The 21,970-nt window shown below is 48.6% G+C and overlaps 2 protein-coding genes across 3 annotated transcripts in view; both read left to right on the top strand.

Annotated features, from left to right (window-relative positions):
• LOC122373979 (sodium/calcium exchanger 2-like) overlaps window positions 1-3,234 on the top strand; it is a 72,812-nt gene extending 69,578 nt beyond the window's left edge. The window contains exons 13-16 of one of the 2 annotated variants that reach the window (XR_006255135.1): window positions 413-597; window positions 923-1,055; window positions 1,642-1,909; window positions 2,567-3,234. Coding sequence is in view for 1 of the 2 variants with exons in the window: in XM_043352463.1 (XP_043208398.1) it covers window positions 413-597; window positions 923-1,055; window positions 1,642-1,751 (428 nt within the window). In the remaining variant the exon portion in view is untranslated. Of the gene's footprint in view, window positions 1-412; window positions 598-922; window positions 1,056-1,641 lie in introns of both variants that reach the window. The other variant, XM_043352463.1, reaches the window with a different exon arrangement.
• A 3,572-nt stretch (window positions 3,235-6,806) lies between these two features.
• The window catches only part of LOC122373972 (cold shock domain-containing protein CG9705-like), a 48,823-nt gene continuing 33,659 nt past the window's right edge, over window positions 6,807-21,970 (top strand). Inside the window, exons 1-2 of the mRNA XM_043352447.1 lie at window positions 6,807-7,221; window positions 20,373-20,468. Coding sequence (XP_043208382.1) covers window positions 20,380-20,468 — 89 coding nt within the window. The 5' untranslated portion in view covers window positions 6,807-7,221; window positions 20,373-20,379. The remainder of the gene's footprint in view (window positions 7,222-20,372; window positions 20,469-21,970) is intronic.

Below are 21,970 nucleotides of genomic sequence, written 5' to 3'. Positions count from 1 at the left end.
TGATGGCCGGGGGGAGAATGGAGATAGGAAATTTGTGTCAGAAGTGGGTTTGACATGGGTGCAAAAGAAGGATGTGTTGGACGAAAATAAGTGGCAGCGATAATGAAGTCATCACGGCAATATTTGAAAATGTTTGCTGAAGACGTATAGGGCACATTTGAATTGCGGAGAAATGATACTCAGCTCATTTGGCTTAGTTAATTTGAGAAAGATATCGAACAGTTTCCTTCAATGACGTACGTACTTATTTAGTTGCGTTGCGACTGAACTTTAGTTATGGTTAACATTTTTAACCTTCTTAATCACTTTCAATATTAGCCGATACAGTGAATTCACATCTATAAATGGCCACTACCGTTCTTGTAGCTCCCTCTCGCCTCTTGCCCTCACTAACTCTCCCCCTCTCCCTCAGCCATCTCGTTCGTGGCTCTGGGCACCTCTCTGCCCGACACATTCGCCTCCCGCACCGCCGCCATCAAGGAGACCTACGCCGACATGGCCATCGGTAACATCACCGGCTCCAACAGCGTCAATGTGTTCCTGGGCCTGGGACTGCCCTGGCTGATCGCCTCCATCTATCACGCTGTGGCGAGCGAGGTACGGCCAATGACGTCATGGGGGCGGGGATCACAGGGGATTATGGCAAGATGTGATGTTTTAACACAGGAGCCTTGCTGTTCGTTATTTCATAGACTTCTGTTTACCAGTCTAAAGAGGCGAGAGGTCTATGGTTCTTCGGAATTATTTAAATAATTTTCCTCAGGAAAGTACCGATTACATTAAGTTGCGCCCATACCTACCGGGCTAAACAAGTTAGAATGACTTTTATGCCAAAATGTAGTTCATTCAGCCCAACTTTACCCAACTTCTCCACTCTTTCCCGTGTTAGGTACCCCTCTAACTCCTTTTCCGCCGCCCCCAGGACGGCACATTTAAGGTGGAGCGCGGCGCACTGGCGTTCAGTGTGGCCATGTACACTGGCTGTGCCATCGTCTGCGTGTCGCTGCTGGTGGCCAGGCGGTACCTGAAGGTGTTTGGAAACGGAGAGCTCGGAGGTCAGTCACCTGGGCTGGGTGCTGGGAGGTCAGTCACTGGGCTGGGTGCTGGGAGGTCAGTCACCTGGGCTGGGTGCTGGGAGGTCAGTCACCTGGGTGGTTGCTGGGAGGTCAGTCACCTGGGGTGGTTGCTGGGAGGTCAGTCACCTGGGGTGGTTGCTGGGAAGTCAGTCACCTGGGGTGGTTGTTAGGAGGTCAGTCACCTTGGCTGGGTGCTGGGAGGAAGTGTTGGTAGTGTGTGGGGGGATGGAAGGGGGTTGGTAATGGGCCTTTCTGGGCGGCCACCGTGGTGCGCCGCCAAGGGCTGAACGTTGAGCCCTACTCGTTAGCCAGTCTCGTTAACGGTCACCCCACCGCATAGGAGCATGTCCCGATGAGAGGTTACATATTCGAGTCGTAAGGAGGTGACCGTCCAGCCCGGAACACGGCAATTGGGGTGCTGTGAGGTGTGTGTCCTTTTGGTAGACATGAGGGATCGAAGTAGAGCTGGTTTTAGCTACCCCCTACGGGACTGCAGCGTGCCTGAAGCCCCGTCTCGTCCCTACCACAGCCGCCACTGACGACCCCCTCCCCTCCCCTCCCCCAGGTCCGACCGTGCCGCGCTACGCCTCCGGTATCTTCGTGTTTATGCTCTGGATTCTGTATTTGGTGATGTCGTCTCTTCAGGCGTACGGCCACCTGCCGGGCATGGGCTAAAGAGGACGGAGAGGGCGTACAGCGCTGGCAGCGTCATCTATGAACGGGAGTTAACACCATGACTTTATGAGCCGACCGAGAGATGGGTGTCAAATCGAGCCTTTTGGTGGTAGGATGTGTGCTCGCTCGATGGCTATAGATAAGGTGACTAAGTGCAGGGATCACCACACCTTTCCATGCTTCTATCCTCAGGATACTGAAATCCTTCTCCTCCACGCCGCAACCCCTCTCCGGGCTGGACAGGCAACTTTATCTCATGCGGGCTGCTCCCTTGGAGCGGCACCGCTGCTCCTGAGGGAGCGCACCCCGTAGCCGGGTGCAGTGAGTGCCTTGGGGCTGGGTGGCCTGTCCTCTGGACGGGCTCAGCCCCGGCGACTCACTAGGGTGCCTGCCCAGACCAATGTCTCCCCCTAATTCCTATCATCCTTCCGGCTCTGCAATGGTCTTGTCGACCGAAAGGGCCTAACCCAACAAAACAAACAAACAAACAAGGGATCATCACCGTTCTGTGCTTCTATCCTCAGGATACAGAAATCCTTCTCCTGCTGCCTCCGGGCTGGACAGGCAACTTTATCTCATGCGGGCTGCTCCCTTGGAGCGGCACCGCTGCTCCCGAGGGAGCGCACCCCGTAGCCGGGTGCAGTGAGTGCCTTGGGGCTGGGTGGCCTGTCCTCTGGACGGGCTCAGCCCCGGCGACTCACTAGGGTGCCTGCCCAGACCAATGTCTCCCCCTATATCCTATCATCCTCCCGGCTCTGAAATGGTCTTGTCAGACCGAAAGGGCCTAACCCAACAAAACAAACAAACAAGTGCAGGGATGGCGTGCACAATGTGAATTGAGCGAATTTATTCGCTAACGACACCTATCGCCGTTAAGGTGCTTCGTAATTAAACGTTGAGAGACAGTTACACTTACCGATTAACATAAATCGTTGCGATAAGTCAAATATGAGACCCGTGCGGTCTCCGTTTCGCCTCAGCCCTCAGCCTGGCGTGTTCCATGGACAGCTCTGATGATTACGGCCGCCATTTAATCGCGCCCCAGAAAAGTCATTTCTGACACTGAATAGCTGTTTCAACCTGGAATTGTTTGCAGCACCTATTTGGAAACATTCAGTACTAATGGCGAAAAATGGCTCAATTGTGTTATTACTGGCACTAATTATTCGGAGTGGTATACTCTAAAACTAGAGTCTGGCACTAAAATGCTGAAACTAGCACCCATCTACTAGGAAAGTAGACGGCAGGTCTGCCAAATCAAGTTTTTTTTTAATATTCCATGAAGACTTAGTCTGCACAGTGCACATAGTTGCCAGTGCCATTGCTGAAGTGTGATATGCACACAGGAGGCTAACACACGCCGAGACCACCAGACGTGCGTCAGGTGCCTCGCCAGTCGGCGGCGGCGCCGGCGGGAATGAAGTCACGGGTCTCGGGCCAGGGGGCTCGCGCGACGCCACTGTCGAGGCGCTATAGCTGCATTCCAAGACATCCCTGCACTGCAAGTGACTATTTGGCAGGTATATGACGCTTTGTGGCAGGAACAGTGGTAGTTTTAATGTGTCATCTGCGTAGAAATGCACGGACAAAGATTGGTGCTACGGAGAAATGCCAAATTGATATTTCTCCGGTTGCTAATTTTCCTAAGAAATTTGGTCGTTTCTGGCTCGGTTGATGCGTTTTACAGAACATGGTCTTTTTCCATCGTCAAAAAGCGTGCCATGAATGAAATGTAAATTTCTGTCTGATACCTTTGGTAAAACTAATCCAAGAAAAGGGCCGCAAATAGGCGGAAAGGTAGGGGAATGCGGAAGGAATTAGGTGAAATATTCTGGCGCCGATTCAGCAATCACTGAATTATCGGGCCAGGCAATCAGGCAACCTAAGGCTTCATTTCAACATTTTAGTGCCAGATTCAGCTATAAGGTTCCAGTGAGCTTCTTGGTGCTGCACAACAATTAGGTACTAGAAACAGCTATTTAAGGATTGGAAATAAATATACCGCGATGAATGACCTGTATTCACCAGTAGCCAGGTGGTGAAGTGGGATGTTCTACTCCCCACCGTCAGAGCTCTGCCGCTCTGCCAGAAACGAGCACATCCGACCGGTGCGTCTGCCTGCATTGTTCGCTCTCGTGCTCGTTCCCCAGGCTCCTTTGTGTGTGAGAGACTCTTCAGTGTAATTGTGGCTCGTTCAGCCAATAATATTGTCCTTGCCGTAACGGCGTGTTGTGCGCCTCGGGTGCTGTTTGTGCGCGTGTATGCGGGTAACGTGGTAGGAATGATGTGTTGCCACTTGCCAGATGGCTCTGTTGGTTACCAGATAGCGGAGACGGCTGTTTTCGCGACTATCTGTGAAAGAAACTCAAACCATGATTGAAAAAAGTAACCGATTCGGTTGTGCGGGTAGTTTAGAACACGCACACAGCGAACTCGTAAAACCTATCCTTTTTCACGAGATTATCCGAATCTACTTCAGGACAATGCGTTCAGTTTCTGTACGTGCGGGATGATTTTCAGCTGGTTTGGCAGGTTTAATCATTGTTCCTTTCCTCTGAGCAGCCTGCAGTGCCGCGTTGTCTAGCTACCTCCCCGGGTGAAAAGAAGTGACTGCGTACGGAACATATGTGAGATTGACGTGTGAACGTGTGAAATGTGCTGTAAGCCAGAGAGAAACGCTGGGTAATGACGCTTTTTTAGGCCCGAGTATGTGGTTTGTATTTGTTTTGCCTTTGTATGTGCTCTTTAGTTTGACTTTTTATAGTTGATGTGTAAACAAGTGCTTTGTCCAAAGCGGTCACATGCTTTACTTACAGCTTTTTAGCTTTCTTATGACAATGCGATGATTTGAGACATTGTTGTACTTGTGTAGTTTCTGCTGTGAATATTGCTTCTTGACTAGGTTCCATGAAACACGTTTTTTTATCATCTTTAGTGGCCGCAGGAATACGTGGAGTTTTAACTGCACTGCTTTTCCCGGTAACTGCTTCTGTTCGCTCTATACTCTGACATGTTTAATATGCGTCGATTATCACTTTTAAACCAGAAAGTGACGTATTCTTATTACGTGTTTGTGAACATTGGAAATGCTGCTAGGTGCATAATATCTGACTGCGCTAGTTCCTTTCATGCTTATTTATTATACAATCATAAATGCCTGTGTTTTAATTGCGGACGATGTTCGTTCTTATTGATGCTGAAGTAAAGGCCTTTTCCACCAGAAATGACATAATCAGGCGAATAATATATGCAGGCTTGTGGTGTTTGTTTTTAACAGTTTGCTCACAATGCAACGGCGTCCCGAATTGTTTCACCTTATTTTTCTGACCACTGACCAGTAGCATCTGGTATAGCTAATAGCGGCTAAAAACTACATGCAGTCTTTGGCGTTTTAAGGTGTGTTGGGCGTCTTTTGTGGTTTCAGTTGTGATTTAAGATTAATAACACGTCGGTCTATATGCGATTTAAAAATAAATGCGGTAACCTATACGCGTCGCCCGTTTCATGTGTACTGCTCGTGTCAAAGATGTATGCTAAAATATATTTTCTTCGTATTAACCCTCGCCGGACCTATTGGTTTTCTACATACGCGCCGGCCGAGGGGGGGGGGGGTACGACCCCCCCTCGCTGTTTCGCCCCTGGTGGAGCTGGCGCGTCGCGGAAAAAACGAGCGTGTGCGCCGTTACGAGACGCAGAGATTGGTACCCGATTTTAAGGTCCTAGGTCAACCGGTGACCTCTGAGGTCAGGTCAAGTGCCCCAAGGTACGGTTCAGTTTTTGGTGAATAACTTCGCAAAAAACGGCCGGTGAGCCGCGATTTTGGCAGCATCGTGTTCGCCTCGCTCAGGCGCGTCGAATGATATACTTTTTGTTCGGGTCAGGTCAACTTGGGGTGTTGACCTCAGGTCAAGGTCAGGTCAGCACCCCCAGGTCACGAAGATGGTCGAAAGAGGTCATGTCGCATATCATTCGATTTGACAGGTCTTCCTGAGTCCATTGGTGGCTTCCCCGACTCGCTAGCTCAATTTGATCAAGAGTTATTAACGAAAAACGAATATGACCTTGATGACATCATAAATGACGTCACGCAAGGTCAACATTGCAAAAGTGACGCATCTAACCTTGCAAGGAGTGCATCAAATCACGATTCTGTGTGCTTGAGATAGTTGGAGATCGTTCCCGGCGCCAGAATAGCAGTTTTCATTTTTCCCCATTGACTTATAATGTTGAGGTCACGAAAACGACCTGACCTCATATGACCTTTAGGAAAAATCCGAGATATACAAGTTGTGAGACTCATAATGGATACTAGATCCTGCAAGTTTCATTTCCCTGTGACATCTCCTCTGGCAGTGAGGGCGTTGCGAAGTTGCGACATCTGAAGGCCTTGCAGAGGTTCACTTATGACGTCATAGGTCAGTGACCTGACCTGACCCAAAAATGCAGCTGGTGTCAAAAGATCCGGCTTGAATCAAAGGTCAGGTATGCCAAGTTTCAGCTCTCTATCGCCAGCGTGTTCGGAGCTATCGCAAAAAAGGGTTAAGGGTCAAGACTTTTTGCTCTTTTAGTGTAGAACAGAGCTACTTACAAATATTCGGAAAGATTTTCGATATGTCTGTATTTACGATTTGTCTGAACGAGGGACGCCCGTACGCCAAAAAAGCAATTCCCTGATTGTCTCTCCCTTATTTTACCGCGTTCTGGTGTCTAGAAATTGCCGTCTTCGTGAATTAGGTATTAGCAAATTTCATGTAATCAAATTGAGATACCGTAATGGGAAAATAAATACCGAATACGATACTTTATTCTCATTATCTAAAATGATAAAATGATCGTTATCTAAAATAAAGGCTCATCTAAGATGTGCAGTACCTACCTACGGGATACTGTGTGATGTGTCAAGGGACGCCATTGTCAACACGGTGTCAACGACCCCCAATTTTCCATACATTGCATCGTCCTCTGTAATTCCCTGGCGGCTAAGTGCTAACGTTTGGTCTATCCCCGTTCACGCGCCGGCGCATGGCCTACGGCCCAAGATTACTTTACTATTCCTACGGCCTGCCGGTGTCGAGGCTCACTTTGACACCGGGACGGCAGATCCAAGAGAACATATTCCTCTGGGGTGAACGTTCAATTTTTTAACTAATATTATCGCTCGCTATTGCAAGGTCAATTACCATGTAAATGCATCCCTCATTGCAGCCATGTTGGAGAGTAGGTAAAAGCCGTTGGTAAAGGAATTCCTTCATTCCAGGAGCACAATGCTACCAAATTCAACAAGTGAGTTGCTTGCGATTGTAGCGTGTCGAAGACAAAAGCGTGAAAAGCGATAACGTTGGCCGCCATTACTGCAATACTGCGCTGCATAGTTCGTGAACTTTGGTGACGTGCGTTTCGTGGTTGTGAACCGTGGCGTCCTGAATCCGGAGAGACTGCGAGCGATATTCTTCATAGGTCTGCTTCAAAGGTGTGTTGGTCTGCTTTTTTATTCAAACCGCTGTTCATTTGCATGCCAGCGCTACTGTTTTGGTTCGGCTTTGATTCTCGCATGAGCTCGAAAGTTTAGATAAAGTTTTAAACGAAGCCGGCCCCTCCCAGTTCGGGATACAACGCTCGAATTACACTCACCTGTTTGCTACTTTCGCATATTTCCTATGTTTCAAAACTTCTCACAAGTCACAGGTCTCCTGAAAGGGGTTTTAAGGTTTGTGAAGGACTGCAGCCTGATAAACTGATGTTAGGTACCTATGCTGAGGCCAGTTTTGCCAACAGAAAAATAGCCACCTGTTAGAATTTTTTGCCTAAAGACTGCTTCACATACGGAGCGTAAACACGATGGGCACGTAAGCGTACAAGGCTTTACCATTTACGCTTGTATGTGAAGCAGTCTGAAGGCAAAAAATTGTTACAGGCGGCTATTTTTCTGTTGGTAAAACTGGCCTCTGGTCATGCATGCTTTATTTTTCAAGTGTCCCACATGTCTTACCAACCATGTGATAAATGATAGGTACCTAACCAATGTGAAACCTCATGAGCCAGGCTGGCTCATCTCATACTTATCAGCAGTAATTTGTTACGTGTGTGCTGTGCAGTGTTAGTGTGGCGGGCAAAGTTTGGGGGGGGGGGACACCAGACAAATCAACTGTAGCCAGTTTGATTTTTTTTGCCAGTTTGAGTTGATTTGCCCAGACAAATCAACTGCAGCCACTGATTTTCAATATAATTGCAAAATACTATGTGCACTCTGCATTACAGGCTCATTGAGTAGGTCGTTTTTTTACAGATTATTTGAACTTGAACTTTAAACTTTTGCAATAAAGTTCTGAATTTATCAGATGATTACCGAGGCACAAATTGCCATCATTGATCTGATTTGATGTGATGTGCTGGCAAGCTATGCTGCCATGCAAAGGAAAATACTGCTTTGAAATTAGCAGTGACCATTTATAGTCAGGTCCTGGATGTTACGTCAACCCTACATACTGCTAGAACCCTACATAGTACAAACCCTCAAAAACCCTGAACAAGCAGCAATGTTTGAATTCCTCCGTTCAGTCTCAGACCGAAACCCGCTGCCCCCGCTCTTATCCCGCACCCAGCACGTCTATAAACAGTGTCCGACAGTTGCTGATGTTCGGCGTAACTTTGCCCGCCAGCTTCCGTTAGCTCCTGCCAGACACGCGTCTGCCGGACAGCGTGACCATAGGGTGAATAGTTTTTCATTTTTATGTAGTTTTATTTAGCCTATTTCTTTGTAGCTTATAGGTACTTTTACGATCATAAAACATAGTTATGGCGACATGCGAATTTTTAATTCGACAGTTCGTGCTATATGTGCTATCGCTGCTGTGTTCAGCCCATGTCCTTAGCCTAACTAACTTGGGAATGTAATTGAAAAACGACAATGCGGTCTGCATTTCCTATAGGATCTTTCAGGCTTTCAGCGCATCTTTAGCTTCTGTCAGAGGGGGTATCGGGAAAAGCTTAGAGACCGATGCCCATTTGCTGAACTCCACACCCGATGCCTAGCCGATAATTTCGTATTGGTTCTTTCCTAGTCTGGCTTACTCTAAAAGGAGATTGAGACATCACTGGAAAATACTTTTGTATTGGATTGGATTATCATACGAAGCAGTAATGCGTTATGCTGTTAGTCCCGAATCCCATATCTCAATCATTTTTTACGATGGTATTGGTATTTTAGGTGCCTCTTCGTTCTGTAGTAAATATCTTATGATGTAGGTAGTCAACTCATTAGGACAGCCATATAGCCTCGTTGCTGGTGCGCCCTAAAACGCCAAATCATCATCATCAACTCATTAGGACAATTATACACCTTCCTTTTGTCGTTCTTTCTCGAGGCTTGTCTCCGGCGAGTTGATTTCTGTCCGTAGTTTGGTGATCAGACTATCAACAAGCCGTCCGTAACATCGGTCCATCCGTTGGTTTTGGCCCGTGTTCTCCCCGTGTTAGTCATGAGCATTAGACAGTTGTCAGGAGGGGATTACTCAGAGGCGATTCCCCGTGGGGGCGGAGCTAGGGTGGCCTGCGGCCAGTCACCGTTCGCCCATAGCCCGGGGCGCCGTGACGTCAGAGTTCAAGGTCACGGTCAAGGACGGGACGGGGGTAGCGGCATGGGCGTTGGGGTGGCACGAATGATGATGGCCGTTTGGCCTGATTGTAGGTTTAGACGAATTGCTGTAACTTATAATTATTTTAGACCATATATTTTTAATTATCAATACCCGAAGAAGCAAGGACATTTTAAAATCATTTTAGGTAACAAAGGATTGTTTATTCATTTACGTAATGAGGTTCCAATTAGCATTCTATTGCATGTGCAATTGCATTTTCGACCCAGACCTTCCCCGACCTAAATGCACTCCCCTGGACACGTTCGTAGCTGTCGTGTCGCCGCGGCGATGCTGCAGCCCGCCCTCCCCCGACTTCCTCAGTGATCCCCGGTGGCGGCGTGGGCAGGTGTTTGTGTGTTTCCCGGGGCCGCCACCGCCAGGGACGGCCTGTTGCCGACCCGGTGATAAGATCAATTAGGACGGGATAAATGGTGGCCGCTTGTTGCCAGGGGTCGCTAGGATGGGGTCAGGTGGGAAGGAGGAAGTTGGTGCAAGGTTGGCGCTTTAACGCATTGATGGGGTGATTCTGCGTTTACCAATGGGTAGCTGGGGCATTCCACGATAGATCGTACCACGCCCGTCACCCTCATCTCTCAGATTTTAATGAAAATCGGTCCTAGGGGTAATCATAGGCCCCAAAGACGCCTGGCAAAATATAAGACTTCTCAGATCAAAACTTTTTGAGTTATATTGCATTACATTTTTTTAACCTCGGTTTGTAACGGTGAGTTTGTTGGCCTATAACTCAAGAACGGGTTAAGCAACCAACAAAACGTAAACAACATTAAGCTTGCGATGAATCAAAAATTAATATTACTATTTAAAAATTCCAAAGAAAAATTTTCATTGTTGAGCAAAAACCTTAATCTTTTTTCATTTGCTTCTAATGACTTTTGGGACCAAAATTTTTCACATTTTTATTTTTTTCAAAATAAACTTCATGTCATTGCAAATCGACATGCAAAAAATTAGAAAGGTGTTCTTTCTATAAGTTCCTCATTTTCCCGCAGACAAAATGGGTTTCGGAGGGGTTGACACGACCCCAGCACGCCGTTTCGCTTCTAATGGAGCTAGAGCCTCGCGGAAAAAACATGCGTGTGTGCCGTTACAAGTCGCAGCGATTGGTACCCGATTTTAAGGTCTCAGGTTAACCGGTAGCGTTTGAGGTCAGGTCAAGTGACTGAAGTTACGGGTTCGGTTTTTAGTAAATAACTTCGCAAAAAATGGCCGCAGAGCCACGATTTTGGCATCATTGTGTTCGCCTAGCTCAGTTGCATCGAATGGTATACTTTTTGCTAGGGTGAGGTCAACTTAGTAGTTGACCTCGGGTCAAGGTCAGGTCAGAGCCCCTCAGGTCACGAAGCTGGGCAAAGGGTATCATATGGCATATCATTCGATTGGAAGGTCTTCCCGAGTCCATTGGTGGCTTTCCCGACTCTCTAGCTCCATTTCATCGGGAGTTATTGACGAAAAACTCGTACGACCCTAGTGACGTCATAACTGACGTCACGCAAGGTTAACAATGCAAAAGTGAAGCATTGGATTTTGCAAGGAGTGCATGGAATCACGATACCATGTACGTGAGATAGTTTTAGATAATTCTCGGCGCCAAAATAACAGTTTTTATATTTCCCCATTGACTTATAATGTAGTGATGTCACGTGACCGACCTGACCTCATGTTACCTTAAAAAATTCCCAGATATACAAGTTGTGAGACAGGGGCGGATCCAGGATTTTTCGGGAGGGGGGGGGGGGCGGCAAGTCAAAATAGGGGCGACCTGGCAATCTGGGGGCGCTTCATACGAAGGGGCGCCAAACCGTCGTTAAAATCGAGAGTCGTCGAACCCGCGCCGTGGTATGGGACGTTGTCATGCTCCCCCTCAGGTTTTTCGCAAAAGTATCTGAAAAACAGCTGTGCGCAGCGCCGCCGTTTTCAGCACACATTATCATGCACCTTTTTTGCACATGTTGTGAAAGTGTCAGGCCCGGGTCATGCAACGGCAGGTCACCAGGTCATGACAAGTGACCTAACCCCAGAATGTTAAAATGCTCACCATTGCTATACCGACAGAACGGTCGCTTTGAAACTGTCAGCGATTGATGAAAGCAACAATATTCATGAAATGTATATCTTGGAATTTTGATATTTGTGGGCTAAGGTCAAGTCAGTTTTGCGACCTCTCCAATCTCCATTAGGTATACCGGGTAGGTATACCTAAGTTTATGTGAGACAACTGAAAGGCTTTTGGACGAGCGCCATTCTAGACAATCGCAAGCATTAGGATACATGTAAAATCAACACACTGAATAAGAAAATTGCACTTGTGACCATTCATTGTGTCCCACAGGTCATCCCAGGTCATGAAAGGTCCTGAACAGTTTTTTGAAAATAACTTTTGATAGATACATATGCTAGAACGATAAAAACACCTCCGTTGTGTTCAGCTCGACGATACAGATCGACTGATATGCAACATGACATTTCCCGGTGAGGTCATGACCTTGACCTGAGGTCAAATTATCAAAATTACCTTTCAAGGTCATCCTATAGTCCATTCGACGCGTCTCGACGACAGAAACGCGATGCTGGCAAACGTAATGTCGAGCCTCTCTTGAGTCAAAAGCTATTGCAGGAAAACATTGTTCGTAAAACTGCTATTTTTAGAGTTTTTGCCCTCTGGAGGCTAGACCGTTGACCAGAGGTCAATTCTGAGGGCAGTTCACAGAAGCACCTTTGAAAGGGCTATTGAATGCGCTTTACCGCGGCACTATAGCTCCATTGGTTTCCGAGCTATGTGCCGGCGTTTCGAAAATTGTTGAAATAGGCAACATTTTACCTTTGATGACCTTTGGTGACCTGACCTTATTTGACCTAACCTAGAAAACCGCTTACCGTGTGTCTCTAGTTCTACGCGACCTAGGAGCCGAGTTAGACGAGGGGACGTGACCTCCCCCCCCCCCCTAGCACGACACGGAAAACTCAGACCACCAGCACTGCGCGGGTTAAAAGTCGTAGATGGGCGCCGCTACGCTAGCAAAAAATATTAGCAAAAAGGTGGCCTCCATTTGCTGGTGCATCCTTCTTCTCCTTTTTTTCTGGAAGCGTCTCACTTATGCTGGTTTGCCTCACTTCTCCTGAGGGCGCCCAACCTCTGCTTGGATCGCCCAATGCCTCATGGGGAGGCCCACTTTGCTTGAGTCGCATCATTTCTTCTAAGAACGACCTATTTGCTGTAGGCGACCCACTTATCTGGGACGGCCATCTTCTGCTAGAAGCGCCCCTCTTCTTCCTGATGCGTCACACTTCTACTTGGAGTGCACCTGTTCTGTTAGGGCGCCCCTTTGCTGCTGGGGAGTCCCCTTTTCTACTGTGAATGGGGCGACCCTCTCCTGTTGGGCGACCCCAAATTCTGCTGGAGGCGCCCCATTTCTGTCCAACTTTTGCTGGGGTGCCCCTGTTCTGCAGGGGACACTTCTCTTTTGCTAGAGACACCTCTTCTGGGGGCGCCCTTCCACTGCGGGGACTTATCTCTTCTGCCAGCGGCACCCCCTTTTTTCTTATGTTTTTTTTTTACTGGGGCGTCCCTCTTTTGTTCGGAGTGGGGCACCCTTCTCCTTTTTCTGGGGCACCGCCCCTCTGCTGGGGCTGCCCTTCCGCTGTCAGGGGCGCCCCTCTTGTGCAGAATATGCTCCTCTTCTTCTTGTAATGAGGCGCCCCTCTTCTACTGGGGGCACCCGACGACTGCTGCCTGCTGGGAAGCCCATCTGCTGCCGGGATAACTATCTTCTGCCGGATATTGTCAATGGGGCGCCCCTATCCTGTTTGGCGAGCCAAAACTCTGCCGGAGACTCCCTATTTCTGGTCAACTTTTGCTGTGGCGCCTCTCTTCTGCTGGGACGCCCCTCTTCTGGTGGGGGCGCCCCTCTCCTGTTGGAAATCCTTCTCTTCTGGGCCCCCTCCGCTGCCGGGGGCACCCCTCTTCTCTTAGTGGCATCCATTTTCTTCTTATGGGGCTCCTTTTTTTGCTGGGGCGCCCATCTGCTGTCAGTGCGCCTCTCTTCTTCTCGGAATGGGGGCGCCTCTCTCCGTTTGCTGGGGCGTCGCTCCTCTTCAGGGGTGCTTTCTCCTGCTGGGGGTGCCCTTCCCCTGCCAGGGGCGCCCCTCTTGAACAGAAGGTATCTTTTTATTCTTTTAATAAGACGCCGCTCTTCTGCTGGGGCGACTCTCATCTGCTGGGAACGGGCAATTGGGCGTCGCTCTCGTGCTTGGTGAGCCCAACTTCTGAGTGGAGGCGCCCTTTTTCTCCTCAACCTTTGCTGTGTCGCCGCTCTTCTGCTCGGGGCCCCCTCTCTGCCGCGGGCTATGGGCGCCTTTTCGGATGGAGGGGGGGGGGGTGCCGCCCCCGCCGCCCCCCGCTGGATCCGCGCCTGAGGGGCGCCATGTTTTTTTCAATGGGGCGCCCAGTCGCCTGTAATCTTCAATGGGGCGCCTGTTATGCTTTGCAGATCAGGGGCGTAACCACGCTAAAAGTGGTGCGGACAAACTTATAGGGGGCGCCATCCCTCAAGGGGGCGCCATCGCCCAAGGGGGGCGCCATTGCCTAAGGGAATGGGGTGAGTAAGAGGGGCGCCTTTATGTGAAAGAGGGGCGCCTATGAAGTTTATAGGGGCGCCTCCATGCGATAAAAGGGGCGCCTTGCCTCGGTAGCGACTGCGTATGCAATCCACTACCATCTACTGTTGCGTCGGAGCTTTGTGTGGGGCGCCATTGCATGGGTCGTGGGTATTGATAGTGCTAAAGCGCGCCTTATATGTATATGGCGTTGTCCGGTGCCCGGCGCCTGACGGCGCCGGGCACCGGACAGCTGAAAGGGCGCCACTTTACCGGGGGGGGGGGGGGCGGCCGCCCCCGTCGCCCCCCCCCTGGATCCGCGCCTGTTGTGAGACCTCTGGAGGACACCATGTATGCGTCCTGTAACTTTCATCTCGGACAGCTATGGTCATTGGCGTCCAAAACAATGTCAGAACCAAACAGTCTTTTTCACCCTCGCGCTTATAGGAAAGAGGGTTGGATAATCCCTCTTTTCACTTTTTCAGATGACTCAGACTTCAATTGAAATTTCAGTAACCCGTGATGTCACTAGGCAGCTTTACCACGCCATTTGTAAGCTCCCCTCCCAAAATCACTATTCGAAACCGTTATCGTGACGTAAAATAAATACATTTATAAAAAGAACACCTTCCTAATTTTTTGCATACTTCTTAACAATGAGCCAAATATTTTTCAAAGAAATAAAAATTCAAAAAAAAATTGGTCCCAAAGTCCAAAAAATACAAATGAAAGAAAACTCGATATGTCATATATCAAAAATAGCGTATTTTTCAAAATTTCAAAAATACATATTAATCTCTGTTTCATTGCAAGTTCAATGTTATATAACATTTGGCATTTGAATAATCCGTCTTAGAGTTACAGCCCACCAAACTTAGCGCTGCAAAGCAAGATCCAAAAAATGTTATACACCATAACTCAAAAAATACTTATCTGATAAGCCTTAAATTGTTACAGATGGATTCAGAGCCCCTGATTACCCCTGAGACCAATTCTCGTCAAATTCCGAGAGATGAGGGTGTCAAATTGGAAAAAAGTGGTACGATCTATCGTGGAATGCCCCAGCTGGTGACCATAATCAAAATGATGTTATTATCAGACCAGGATTGCTGCTTGAACCTTTTTTGGGGCGATTTGGTCCTTGGTTTCAGTCGGTATACGTGAAAGAGATGAACAGCAGTTAGCAGTATCTCTAAATTTCAATGATTGTCCTTTTTATGACACTTTCGCTGGAAAATGTGTATGAAAAAAATGTTCGAATGTAAGTTATAGTAAAGCTGCAGGATCTCATGTTGCCATCTGCTGCTTTGTAGAACCTAAATGAATTAATGGCGATCATATTGAAGATGTACGAAAAATTACCAGGATCGGCATTAGCCTGGGAGCACTGAGAATGGGCGACGGGTCAGTTGCTCAGAGACTGCTAATCCAGGGTGTGTCCAAAGCGGGTTACAGAACTGCATTCAGTCTGGTGGATGTTACACGGCAAATCCATTTAGATGACCGCTTTGCTGACTACTAATTCCTGTAGGGAGGAGACGGAGAGGGATTAATTTGGAGGGAAGTTCTAGTCCATGGCTCATTCACTAGCTGCTAGTCTGACTGTGGGAATGACTCAAAATGCCTCTGGTTACGAACAAGGCAGCTCCAGCTCCGGCAGCTCCAGCGTTCCCTGCCCAACTTTCAGCTCTACATAGAACCTCCCATTAGGTAAACTGAGGTCATGACGCACTCCACGATTACAAACGGCAAGCGAGCATAAACTGAGAACCCCACCTGTCTAGTTCTTGGCGTGGCCGTGAGCTGCAGACCTTGCCACTGTTTATTCATTCACTGATAGGTATTGACCCTTTGGCCGGTCCCCGCGCCCTCACTGCCAATATAAACAGGAATGCTCTTACGACTCCCAAGGTACCCTCTCTTCCCAGTCCCCACCGCCCTCCTTCCCTCTCTGTGTCCCTTTCCCCTTACCTCCGCTCCCCTCTCTTTGTTTCTCCCTTTCTTTCTTTCCTTCTGTCTCTTTCTCTCCTTCAGTCCTCTCCCTCTCCTTCCTTTCCTCCTTCCCCCATTCTCTCCCAACTCCCTCCCATTCCGTCTCACGCCACATTCCGGGGTAGGAAAGCCGTGTTGGATCGCACGCACGTGCCATTCTGATTGACACACCACTGACTTGTGCCCAGCCTGTGCGCCATACCAGTCTGATACCCGGTTATACCGCGTGAGCTCGCCTGTTGAACCACTGAGGAGCGCATAGCGAGGCGACGTATTTACAGCTCGCGTTGCAGCCCAGCCTGGCGTTTGTGTGTGGCATTCTACAGTCCGAGTGTGCAAATTAGAGGTGCAAACTGGTGGGCAGTGAAACTGGTTTTCCGGGGATGTTTTGGTGTGTAAGAGTCTGATTTCATTGGGCATGTTTGTATTCAAGCTTTCACTTCATTGTCTGACGGAACATGCATATTTCTCACTAGCTACATTGCGTAATGCGTATTACACGAAGGGCTGAAACGTACATAACTTCTTTGCCGTTAGCGTATGGCGGAAATGCTATTTTTTTAGTAGCCTTACCTGCATATTTGAAATTGGCATCACTGCGAGGCCGCCTGAACCGGTGTGAGCGTGGACAGACTGCCCTGAGACTGAGCGAGCGAGCGATGCCGCCTGTCGTCGGCACTTGGTTTTTGTCGGCCGTCCCCGCCGGGAACGCTCCCACTCGTAGTGGCAGATTGTGTTTGGACTTGGAGTGGGTGTGTGAACTTGGGGTGGGGTTGGGGATTGCCTGAAGGGCCCAGTAAGGGTTGTGAGGCGTTCAGAGATAGCGGGGCATTTAAGTATCTTTTGTAGAGTGGATGGAATACAGTATTCGCGTGTGATGCGGAGAGGGCTACTTTCCGCTCGAATAGCAAAGCAAGCGGACTCAGACTGTGCCACTCATTGCCCAGAATCTACCCGCTGTTCAAGCGTTGTTATATTTTCAGAAAATGAACAAACGGTCTCTAGATGAATCAGAAGACTTCCGACGTGGATGCTCTGCGCTGGCGTTTTTGCGATGTTTTGTGTTTGCTGGAATAACAGCTGCTGACAGCGGCGCTGTCTCTCGTAAAGTGCTAAGCAATCCACGCTTGCTCAGCTGTTCAGTCACTAAACCACAGACCAGTCTGAACACTGAACAATGAACATCAACCAGACAGTAACGGCGCAGCAGAGACAGAATCGCAGGGTGGTCCAGTCGCCCCGTCTGGCCACGAAACTGCGCCGCTGCACGCCCCCTCCCCCAGCCCCCTGTCTCACGGGGAGGCGGAACGTCGTACGTAACGGTCGCCATGTGCACGGTTACCTGGTATTGCGCGGTATATCGTATTATACAGCACGAGTGCGAACCGACCGGGAAAGTTGGGGGCGCACAACGGGCTCATGGGTGGGTTATGTAATTGGGTGTATTTATGCAACACATTAACAGCGCAGATCGACCGACATTTTTGCTGTTTTCTCGTTTTGATATACGATATGGCATATTTTAGTGTTTGGCTAGATTTTGGTTTGCTAGCAGTCAGAAAGCTGTGTAAGTTAAGTGACAAAACGTGATGACGCACCGGGTATGGAAAAAGGTACCAATTGGGACAATTTCAGCAGCTCCATCTCCAGTGATTTTCAACCGGGACTTTGGCCACGGGTTTCAGAATGGATCCCGCTCGTTCTCTCGAAGTGATGAGCTGTGGCACATTTTTGCGTCACAATTTTCTTAGTATGAAAGAAGAATAGTCTGCCATGGGAAAAGCCGTAGTGTCCCAGTGCGATGCTTATCTATCCGTGTAGCTCCCAGTGGTATGGGGTATGTTGCAACGCTATGGACATGTGCATTGCGCAATATTCTGATAAGCTACCGTCACTTTAAAAAGAACATTAGATCAGTAGGTAGTTCTAGTTAGGGCATGCAGTCGGCACCGCGGCAGATATAAAAGCATCTCGTCTTCGATAGCCTTAAATCATTATGGTGCATCATGGAATGCATGGTGCAGGCTACCAGGAGCTAGTGTGAGTGTAAAAGGCAGGAGCATCACGAGACCGTTCGAGAACAATCTCGCATTAATCACCGAAGCGTTCCGATTTATATGCCTGTTGCGGTCGGGAGTGGATTTATTACTTGCCTGTCTGAGCCATGCGAACTGCAGTGGCGCAATGCTTCACTCTCCTAGGGGAGTTCGTTTATGGATGCCGTCTTAGAACCTCATGGTCTTCGCGGCACGGTTATATGTGTTGCGCCATGGTTGCGATGTTCTCATGTGCACCAAACGGCGTCATTGAGTTCAGCACCATGTCAGAAGCCACGGAGTTTTGTGGAGAGTTTGTTTACGCTAACATTTTAGCGGTGCTGGTAGCAATTTGTGTAAGTGCTAGACTGATGCGCTGCAGCATTGGATAACATCGTAAACCATCGCGGTACGCGCTGGGGTGTTGCTTGGCTAAGATGTAGTTGGTTTGGGTTTACGACCTGGCTTGAGAACCAGCGAACGTTCCTTCTGAGCTGAAATATTCGTTTTCCTGTATCATTTTCTCCCGGCTTCAATTTTACGAGGCTTGTGCGGGCTGACTTTCGTCTTTCGCATTTCTTTTAACCTAGTTAGCATTGTTCCTTTTCTCCATATGCCATTTCTTTGGGAAATACAACCACCACAGATGTCCAACATTATCTCTCCTCACTTCTGTGCACGTTTCATTTCTATTTACGTGTGTACGTACGTTTCATTATCACCCTTCCCCATCGTGAGCCAGACCAATCAACACCGGTCGCTCGTCAGCACGTCTCCGGATGTGTGCCCCGGGCTCTCGATATAGCTCCCGATCCCGTCACCAAATTGGAGTGATGGCACCCCGCGGCGTCTGGACACTGATCTATCGCCGCCGACACACGGACGCTCAATGGCCGGCACACGGGCTATTTGTAGCTGCAGCGCCGTCTTTCAGCGGGCACCGGGCTGTGAAATGCGCCTGTGATTGGAGCGGTGTGTTGTCTGTGCGAGGTGGTTCCAATGCGCTGTGTTCTTACTGTAAGACGTGGTCTTCGAGTTTGGCTGATGAAGTGGCGTGCTTCCCTGATGCCCTGTAAGCTGGCTGATGTTTGGATTCCGTGCGATGTCTTTGTGTCTGTGTATGGTTTCTGCGTCTTGCAGTTTATGTGTGCTCTAATGTCATTGCACTGTTTTCTGTGCTCTGTTCTTGTCTTTGAAGTGATCCGTGCTCCGTTCTCGTGTTCTGTGTTCGTGGTGTGTTATCATTACGCTGGGGTTCGTTGCTGGACTTATTGCAGCAAATGCGACAGAGTGGTTATCGTGATGGATGGGGCCGGGCTTGTTTGTCTTTGATCGATGAAATATCGATGCTGCGAGACTAGCAGCGTTATTGGTATCGAGACCGAATCCCGATAACTACAGAGTTTAAACGTGCTGCCAGCAACATGATCCTGTGATGTGACACGGGGAATGGTGCCTGGAGTCCGTATTGGTTCGTGTGACTTTGTAATTGTTTTGTTTCCTTACTTTTATTTTCTTGTCCTGTCCTCCATCCACGTCCTTTCTTACTTAACGAATCTAAGGCCATCCGATGTACTTTTTGTCCGACTCTCTTCATGATCTCTTAATAACTGATAAATCTGCTAGACTCCGGGCACCTAAATAGTAAAATGGCTCCCGCCCTTGGTATTGAGTAGTTCTCTCATTTTAATCACACTATGTGAGTGCAGCTGCCGACACAAAGCTCTCACTCCATTCCAATTCTTAATCAAAGAAGGCACCATCAATCCCGAGAGGCCCTCTGCGTGCTACTGAACCATTTGCTGGAGCGTCAGAGATGTATCCTAACATTATTCACCTGATGTTGTTTTTGGAACCACCCAGCCACGGGTGCATGCACCGCTCCCTGTGTTACTGGGCTGAAACTGAGACGGTTTAATATTTAAACTCATGTGACAGGATGTTGTTTGATGAAGATGTGTTGTTACAAAATGAAAACCTACCGCACGACCTGTAGGCGGTGGCATTTCTGGGGTGGTAAATCTGCATTTCCGTGCAACATTTTGCATTTTACAGTGAGACATAGGAGGTTGTAGAGGCTAGAGGCAAATATCGCTGAGTTAAATAGTTTGTGTGGTACTTCTGGTACATATGGTGATTTTGCTTTGGGGCTCGAGTTTGAAAACATGCCCATGCGCTGATACAACACGTATTCTTTTTTACTCTTGTCCATTTGCAGACGAACCAGATGAGCTGTGCCTGGTCTCAGTGGCAGTAGGACTGGCCGTTATGATGCCCGGACTGCTATGATGAGTGACGTACTGTGATGACGTGAACTGACGTATGACGTTTGTGTCTCGCAGGGTCACGATGGAGGACGGAGGCAAGCTGTCGCCGGTGCTGGAGGGACTCAAGATGCCCAGCCCGCTCATCACCCGGCGCACGCGCACGCAGTCCACGTGAGTTGGCATGGGGTCCACGGGATTTATTGCAGAGTCCGCGTGGGTTAAATTGGCTCTTTCATCTTCTTGAGTGAAGCGATGTTCAACATGGGTCGAACAAGATTGATTTGAGTTGAACGGGCTGTGAATTGACAAGACTACGTGGAACTTTATTTGGGGACCTCACTTCCATAATCCATGCACAGATGACATGGGTTTAGTGGAATACTTAGCTTCAATTTACTGCCTACGTAAATAGGATGAGCTCAATCATCCATGCGATCCAGACGTTGCCCCTTTCTCGCCACCACCTCCGGCTAGGTTACGTGAGTTCATCATGGTCGAAGTGTTCCCTGGTTAGCCTCACGTAGTCAATAAACAAAGCTGAGTATATCCGGAAAAATCCGGTGCCAAGTTCGCTATCACGACTACATCGAGTTCTTTGGGACGCGGTTTGAGAATCCGGAGAGGTGACAGCCATTGTAAGAAGATACTTTTTTTAAAATCAGACCCTGAATGAGAGCCTCGAACTTGATGAGAGGCCAGAGCATTACGAAAATTTCAAGAGTCATGGAAAATGTTCATCCCGCCTTCCGTGGACTAAATTGTGTCTGGCTGAAAGATTTGTGGTCATATTCGGTGCAAGCCATAAACATTTAATGGCAGCAGACGCCAGACTTGAGGAAAATTCGGCCGGCTGGCACCAAAAATTCTTACAAAACTGACATGTCACCATCCGAACGCTTGTTGCTGTTAGCAAACAGAAGGTTTGTCAGCGTCCCTTGCTTTACCAATAGCTTCACTCCTCAATCCAATGCAAGCAACGGCATTGTACCTATGTATGGTAGGACGTTTTCACTCCCCTGACATCTCAAAGCAGCTGCCTGGTGCGATGCTTCTCGTAGCGCCTCTCTGTTCACCACCGAAGCTATGATGAGCTCGGCTAAATACAGCTGGTCTCTGTGTACCGCTGCATGGCTTATCTGGGTATCATTCGCCACCCGTAACTCAGTTGATTGTAGATAAGACGCTGCCTTATACGTGACGTCGTACGCTGCCGTTATCCGCAGGTTTACTGTCTCACCTCGATGGGCCAATGAAACTTCATCCCAGTGAGACAGGTCGTGCTAATTTGCCCAGTTTGATGCCCTCTTCATTTGTAAAGGTCTCTGCTTGGTGCTTCGTAGCTGTTTCGTTTCGGCGCTGATTTAGGCATTTAAATGGCATGTATCGCCAAAAAATTTATTATTGTGTCCGTTGTAGCTCAACTGTGTTGTATATGGCGTAGTCTTCTACATGACTGTAGATACATTTCATTTCATAGTTTCCCGCTGAAGACTGTCAAGGTATATTGCGTTTCATTTGTTGATTCTTGTGAGGTCCTAGTGCAAGCCTCTGATTAGTTTCTGGGACCGGGTTCTCTGAAGAATCTGGAGTCTTAGGGCAGCGGTGTCTCAAAATAGCCCGCGGCGCGTCCAGTGGGGAGATTTCGAGAGCCTTCGACCCGGCTCGCCTCCGCC

The sequence above is a fragment of the Amphibalanus amphitrite genome, unplaced genomic scaffold (genome assembly GCF_019059575.1).
Source record: "Amphibalanus amphitrite isolate SeventyFive unplaced genomic scaffold, NRLGWU_Aamphi_draft 000039F_arrow, whole genome shotgun sequence".
In the NCBI taxonomy this organism is placed as follows: domain Eukaryota; kingdom Metazoa; phylum Arthropoda; class Thecostraca; order Balanomorpha; family Balanidae; genus Amphibalanus; species Amphibalanus amphitrite.
The sequence above is the reverse complement of the archived record's forward strand: the minus strand, read 5'-3'. Positions and strand labels throughout refer to the sequence as shown.